This window comes from Anas platyrhynchos, chromosome 1 (assembly GCF_047663525.1).
Source record: "Anas platyrhynchos isolate ZD024472 breed Pekin duck chromosome 1, IASCAAS_PekinDuck_T2T, whole genome shotgun sequence".
In the NCBI taxonomy this organism is placed as follows: Eukaryota; Metazoa; Chordata; class Aves; order Anseriformes; family Anatidae; genus Anas; species Anas platyrhynchos.
This window is the reverse complement of record NC_092587.1, coordinates 3947414-3955044: the sequence shown is the minus strand read 5'-3', so window position 1 is coordinate 3955044 and position 7631 is coordinate 3947414. Positions and strand designations below refer to the sequence as shown.

General features: G+C 49.4%; 1 protein-coding gene across 6 annotated transcripts in view; it reads right to left on the bottom strand.

The window, feature by feature from the left end:
• Window positions 1-2025: 2025 nt before the first annotated feature.
• PFKFB3 (6-phosphofructo-2-kinase/fructose-2,6-biphosphatase 3) overlaps window positions 2026-7631 on the bottom strand; it is a 39135-nt gene continuing 33529 nt past the window's right edge. For 4 of the 6 annotated variants that reach the window (XM_072042695.1, XM_038187730.2, XM_038187723.2 and 1 more), the window contains one exon: window positions 2026-4925. In XM_072042695.1, coding sequence (XP_071898796.1) covers window positions 4896-4925 — 30 coding nt within the window. In that variant the 3' untranslated portion in view covers window positions 2026-4895. The other 2 variants (XM_038187747.2, XM_038187718.2) reach the window with 1 other exon arrangement.

Genomic DNA, 7631 nt, shown 5'->3' with positions numbered 1-7631 from the left:
CTGGGCACCACAGTATAAAAAGGACATGAGACTGTTGGAGAGTGTCCAGAGGAGGGCTACGAAGATGGTGAAAGGCCTGGAGGGGAAGACGTACGAGGAACGGCTGGGGGCACTGGGCCTGTTCAGCCTGGAGAAGAGGAGGCTGAGGGGAGACCTCATCGCAGTCTACAACTTCCTCGTAAGGGGGTGTCGAGAGGCAGGAGACCTTTTCTCCATTAACACCAGCGACAGGACCCGCGGGAATGGAGTTAAGCTGAGGCAGGGGAAGTTTAGGCTGGACATCAGGAAAGGGTTCTTCACAGAGAGAGTGGTTGCACACTGGAACAGGCTCCCCAGGGAAGTGGTCACTGCACCGAGCCTGACTGAATTTAAGAAGAGATTGGACTGTGCACTTAGTCACATGGTCTGAACTTGGGTAGACCTGTGCGGTGTCAAGAGTTGGACTTGATGATCCTTAAGGGTCCCTTCCAACTCAGGATATTCTATGATTCTATGATTCTATGAAATAAAACAAAAGGATGCTGCAAGGATGGCTCTGAACCGTGCCCCCTTGTCCCGGCACAGATGGTGTGACACAATCCCCATCCTGCCCCTGCATGTTGAATAAGGAGCAAAGGTTTTTTGTGGGGCGCGTTTTCTTGCAGGAGAGCCTTAGAAATGCTGCCCAGGAGGCAAAAGCTTTCTCTCCCCGCAAGGACAAGGTTATTGTGGCTTCCAAAAACCCCTGCCTGCCCCGGGATGCGGGGAGCAGCGCTGCTGTTGTGTCTACATGCAACCTCAGCCTGCTGCAGCCTTCGGTCTGTGCATATGGTGGGTGCAAGGCCATGCTCCCTGCCCTGAAATAATGCACAAACATTTTGTCCTTGCTTGGCTGGGGAGGCCAGCAGGTTGCTGGAGATGCAAAATAAAAAGGGCTGTGTGGTTTCTGGCTTTCCTGGTGAGCACGGGTGCGCTGCGCCACTGGGCTGTTTGCAAGGATGAGCAGCAGCACTTCCCCTATCTGCACGTACACCTAGGAAAAAGTGTTGCAGCTGTCTTAATCCAGCTTAAAATCCTACAGAACAAGGGGGCCAAGGGGAGAAGGCAGACAGTCCCTGCATGTCACAGCAAGGCTTGGTCCAAAAAGGCTCCTCCTACTCCAAAACCCCAGGGAAGATGAGATCAGGGGTTGCAGTTGGTTACCCATCACTAGCCAGCCACCCCGTGGCCTGCACCTACAGGTGTTTTTTTTTTGCTCTTTCATCCCCAGAAAGGCCATCAGAAGCACAGCTGCTTGAGGACATCGAGCTTTTGACCACACAAGAAAAATCAACCCAAATGCGCTCCAGAGCATCATATCCAAATTACACCACTCCCTGATACTCCTGTGCCACCTCTGCTTTGGAGCCAGGAAAAAAAAAAAAAAAAAGAGTAAATAAAACATACACACACACAAAAAAAAATCTCTTTACGTGGAATTTGACAGCTTCACTGCCAGGTGACATCTAATGCTCTCCTGCCTTGTGGACAAAGGCAGCCATGACCTCAGAGGGCAGCTCCAGATCATTTTGAGCATGTATTTGGTTTCAAGAATTGCACCAGGTTTGAATAAATGGCTAAGCTAAGGCAAAGACTCGGGCAGGGCATAGCTCTGCATGTAATCTTGGACTCCCTCTCACAGAGATGAGGGATGCAGTGGATAGGGCTTGAGGCACATGCACTTGCCCTAAATAGTGTCGGCAGTTGGCTGGATGAAACATACCCTAAATTCCACTTGTGACCTCTTCATTAACCATAACAGGAGACACAAAATTGCTGGGATGGGGCTAGAATAAAAGGGCCAGGCCCTGGGATCCAAATGGTTTCTCTCCATTGACCCTTATAAAACCTGCTGAGGGGCTGAGAGGGGTTTATAGGACATGGGGCCAAAGCAGTCCCCATACGTGCAAGGCAGGATGGCAATTTATGTGGTCACCCTCAGGGCCCCCACGCTGCAGGAGAGGTGCCCAAGGGCATGATTCCAAAGCAAGGGAAGAGCCAGTCATCTGTTTTTCAACAAGATATTTTATTGGTCCAGCAACTGCAAAATATACAAATTTCTGAAAGGCATACCCTGTTTTTAAGCTGGCACAGCTTTGTATCAGGCAATTATTCCAGACGTATATACAGAACAGTTAACATAGTACACACACACAAAAAAAAAAAATCCCAAGTAACTACCCTTCTCTCCAAGCTCTGCAGTATACATTAAATAAATAAAATGCGTTTTGCTATCAAAAAAAATCATAAAAAAATAAATTCAAGTATCACAAAGGAAAACAAAACCAAAAAAAAAAAAAATAAGGGGCGGGGGAAAACTATTGGTGTGGTTCGACAAGTCCCCTCTGGCCACCCTCCTTGGCTGCAGCATCCCTGCCTGGCCCTGGCTCTGTTAGCCAAAACTCAATGGGACAGGGGTGACACTGTCCTGCCACCTACCCCCAAGCAAGAGAGGACCACTCTGGTGCTCCTTCTCGATGGGGGTAAAAAAAAAAAAAAAAGGAAAAGATATCAAAAAAAAAAATAATAATAATAACCAGACCAGGTTTTATCTTTTTGTGGGACTGAGACTTTTAGTATTTCCAGAAGAAATAGTTTAAGGGTGTTCTTTTTCTCCAGATTTTTTTATATATAAATTTATATATGTACACGCACACAAATACATGCCAGAACATCTGCAGAATTACACGCTTACAGGATTGATCAGGGGCAGCCAGACGTCATGTTTGCGTTTGCCAGCTTATCTTTTGGTAGCAGGAGGAGAAAGATAACTCCCCAGGAAACGGGCTACAAGAGCCAGCGAGCCACCCTCCCCAGGCACTCGTCTCTCTCAAAGTCAGGGAAACCAAAAGGGCAGACGTCAACCCAACATGCGTACAGGACTCTGCTTTAATGCAGTTTAAAAAAAAAAAAAAAAAAGGGGGGGGGGAAGTGTTTTTGTTTCATCTGTACAGGAATATACATGTATGGACACATGCAGGCAGGGCACCGCCAGGACGGGGTCCTGGGGTCAGATAGGGACCGAGCACGGTCCCAGCCCCATCCCGCTGTTGAGCCCATGCAACATGGTTTTTGCTGCATGAGACTGAAGTGCTAGGCACAGCGGTTTGCCTTTTCCCAAAGGGCAAACAGACCACCCCCCACCTCAAAAAATATATATATATTATCAAAAAGTAAAAAAGAAAATCACTTTCCCTTACACCTCTCAGCTCCCGTCTGCAGGGATGTTTTTCCTACCCAGGGGAGAGGAGGAAGCCAAAAGGAGGGGTAAAACCAAAGGGCTGCCCATCTCCAGTCCCCCCCAAAAAAGGGGATGAAGGACAACTTGACCACCTTCACCTCCTGCCTCCAGCTCACTCGTGCAGGGGAAAAAGCACAAAGACAGGGATGAAGAAAATGCAATACGTAGGACGGGGCAGGGAACCACAGATATTTGCACAAAGCAGTAGTGGTTAAATCGTCCTTTCTAACTGCTGGCTCGCAGCCTAGGCTGGGCTGCCAAGAAAGGTTCTTGTATCTCAAACCACCAGGAAGGTGGTTTGAAGGGCTGAAGGAGCCCAAGCCAGGACTTTGCCCCATTTTCCCCTGCACGCATGCACACACACACACCTCAGAAGCCGTAACTACTGCTTTTATGTAGTCCCAGCTTCCCAGCACGCAAAAGGAAGAAAAAAATGTTGCCTGTATTCAGGCTTCCCCCATTTAGAGGCACAGCTTAAAAAAAAATAATAAAAGAAATAAAATAGTTAGCTCCTGCCACAAATAAAGTGCAAAAACCAAGCGGTTTCTATATATACACATATACCCACACACACACGTGTGCATGTATATAGATTAAATTAAAAAAAAAAAAAAGTCTCTTCTCGTGGCTTTTTGCAGACACACAGGGACTCCTGGGAGCTGGCCAGACTTCCAACCACCTCCATCCAGGAGACCTGCAGGCCTGCAAAACGCATCCAGCTCAGCCCAGCCACCTACCTCCTGCAGTACTGCAGGGATTATCACCCCCTGTATCTCTTTCCTTCGAGCCAGAGGAAAGAGGAGGCCAATTACCAGCACATCACCTCAACTGGCACTCAGTCCCCTTGCCAAAAAAAAAATCAAAACACGCCAGAACTCGGAGCAGCCCTAAGGGCTGGGGTCTGCCCAAGCCAGCATCAGTGTGGTTCCCCCTCTATGCTACAAGCAGCTCACGGCCAGTTTCAGCAGCAGATTTATATTCTCTGCAAACCCCTTCAAGGTAAATCAGTTGACATGTGGGGTTTTCTATATGTATTTTTTGCTATTATTATTTTTTTGGTTAAAACCAGCAGCTCTTGTGCACCTCAATGAGGCGTGTGGCAGGCTGTAGCTGGTGCGGGTTGAGGACCGCAACACAGCGCATTAGGGGCTTCCTTGCCAAATAATTAGTAATAATAATAATAATAAAAACAAAATCCCCCCACCCCTCTTCCCCCCGTTTCTCTGCTAACCCCGCACCATTCACATATATACACTCCACCCCAAGATGGATGGGTACCAATCAGCTATACAAAAGGAGATCAAAACTGCTTACAAAGGAAAATTAAACTCGGAGACGCCTGCGCGCTAGAAGCACTTTACAGCTTGCTATGCTCTAGCAGGACGCCGGAGAGGAGAGCAATGCTGCAAGCCTGGAGACCTGGTGAACCCGGGAGCTCGTCTCCCTCCTCTCCTTCGCTCTCCTGCCTCTCTCCCCCCTTCGGCAGAGCAGTTTGCAGATGAACGGGCGTGGATAGAAACAGCCGAGGGTCGACCTCACCGCAAACGGAGGAGACCGGTTTAATAAGCAAGCTTCAAGAAATGACGATGGGATGGGAGCTGGCGTCGCTGGTGGCCTTGCGACAGCGCCGACGGAGTCACGAGGGCTTCTGCGAGTTGTTCATGTTCTGCAACGAGAGGGGAAGGAGCACGGTTGGGGTGACGCTGGGACCAGACCTCACCCCAGCCAGCGTCTTCTATGTGCACATCAGGAAGGGGACAGAGGCAGTAACAAAGCCACAACACAGGGCACTACAAGAGCATCCACCACAGAGGGAAAGGACACCGTCCACCCAAGGAGAAGGGTGGGGAGGAGGTGCACCAGCTCGCTACCTGCATCCCTCCTTTTAGCATCACCCAGCTTTATTATCTGCAGGGTGGGAAGCTGGCAAAGATACCCCTAAAAACCAAGCTACACCTGGAGCCGCTCTTTGGTCCATGCAAGACACGGAGACAGGACACAACAACCCTTCCAGGAGCCCTCTTAGGCATCTCTCCAGCTTCCCTTGGGGCTGGGCAGCATCCCCCCAAACTGCTGGGCAGAGGCCACTGTTTGCTCATCCTCAGCACTGCCCCAAAAAGGCAGCTCAGGACAGAGCAGCGACAGTGCCAAGGAGTTGGTGTGGCCACCAGCCACCACCAGTGGTGGAATAGCTGGAGCAATGCTCACCCATGACATCCTGCAGGTCCCAGAGCTGCCTCGAGCACAGCCCTGCTGCCACCACTGTATCAGTAACATACACCACAAACCCAGAGACACCCAGCAAAACATCAGCCCCCAGAGGAGAGCATCCACCAGGAGACACCCAAAGAGATGACCACCACCACAAAGACGTTTCCCAATTCACAAAACTACACAAAAAAGGTCAGAGGGGAAGGGACTAAGAAACAGCTAGGAATGTTTATCAGCATTTTTAATCTTTTACTACCTAAACTGCCTCTTACAAGCACCAACAACTGTAGCCAGGCTACGAGAGGTAGAGTGGGACAAGCTGGTCTGCATTATCTAAGGACACAGGGTAAGGGTTAGGAAAAGCCACATGCACCCAACAGCCATTTACCTTGGAAATATTAGTAAAGAGAAAACTTTGAGAAAGTGACAAACGGGTCGTCTTTAAGCATGAAAAGTGAAGGGAAGAAGAAGGGAGGGGAGAGGAGAGACTTTAAATCGGGTTGTCGTTACAAAGTGCACTTTGGATCACAAACCAAGCAAAAGGAGAAGAAATCATCACAGCAGTTAGTCCTGCAAACCCAAACCAGCTCAACCCCACAGTCAGGAGGCATGCAGCTGTATTCCTGGTCTCTCCAGGTGTCCCCTGGTTCTTCTGGACGGGGACAAGCCCCCACTGGTGATGGTTAATGCAACAAAGCACCCACTGCCAAGTGCCTCCAAGCAGCACAAACTGGGAAAGGAGGTAATCTCCACCTCCCCTGACCCCATACAAGCTGTAGGGGGACATGGTGGGGGACAGGACACCCATACAAGGTGACAGAAGAGAGGGTGCCACCAAACCTTTGGTCTACGGGGTCTTCCAGGCTCCCTCAAACCCAATCCCTGAGCACCACACGTAGGTGGAAGAAGGCTCCCAGCAGCTGGAGATGTTCACCTTGCTGTTCCCAACCCACCTGGGATGGGTAAACCATCACCTGCTCCAGCTGAGCTCAGTGCCTAGCACAACCCCATACAGCTGTCCCCAAACTCATGCTTTTCATGTCCCAGCTGGCACGAAGGCATGCAGTGCTTTTATTATTGCAACGTGGATGGGGAAAGAAAGGTGGATGGAGGGTTGTACAAAAACAAAACCACTTTGCAAGCAACCCAAGAGGACCAGGCACTTCATCCAGGGCTTCTGTGCCTAAGAGCAGCAAGGAGCATGGGCATGCAGGCCATGCTGAGCAACCCAACCTCTACATTCACCCAGGAGCATCAGCATGCTCTTCCCCAATAAACCCATCAGCAAAGCCAAGTCTGACTTTTCTAACATCATTTTTTTGGGGGAATAGGGAAGAAACACGAGGTTCACCAGTTACACACAAGCAGCACCAGTTCATAGCAAATTCCTTCATCTTCAGCCCACAAAATGAACCAGGACAAGGATGCACACAGGCTGATCTAAACCACAGATGACAAAGAGACCCCTGGGCACTATGCCAGCCTCAGCATCTCCCTGGTCTTTGGGAAGACATTTGAGCACATTTTCTAGTGGCTGATGCTCTCTTAACTCAGTGATGTATCATGAAATCAGTCCAAAAGCTTCTGGATATGTCCAACGCAATCTTGTCCCTAGCACACAGGGATCTAACAGCACTGAGTTTAAGTGTCAAAGCCTCAATTAATCCTAATCCTAATTAGAGCATTACATGTCAAAGGCATCTTGCCTTCGTACTCTCCAAAACACATTCCTGCTCCCACACAGGTGATAAAAGCCTGCTGGGAGCTGAGGTCAGAGCCTTCCCCAGGAATCTCTCTGGTGCCATCACTCACAGACACAACTCAGCCCCCAGGAAGGACAGACCACCGGGGTCTATCACCTACGTTACAAAGCGCTGCCACAGAGAACTCCAGGAAAACCCAACGGCATCTCCCATCCAGTGACTACTCAGGGAGGAGGCAGGAATTTAGGCAGCATCTGCAAGTGATAATTCACTATGTTTCCTCAACCAAATTGGGGCATTTAATCAAGGTAGGATACTCATGGTTTGGACAAAACATCACCCACAGTCCCCTCTTTATCACTCCCAAGACACACCCAAATCCCACACTTAGAAATATCAACTCCAAGAAAACCATGCCCCAGCTGGGTTTCACAGCAACTACAAAATAACCAATGGCA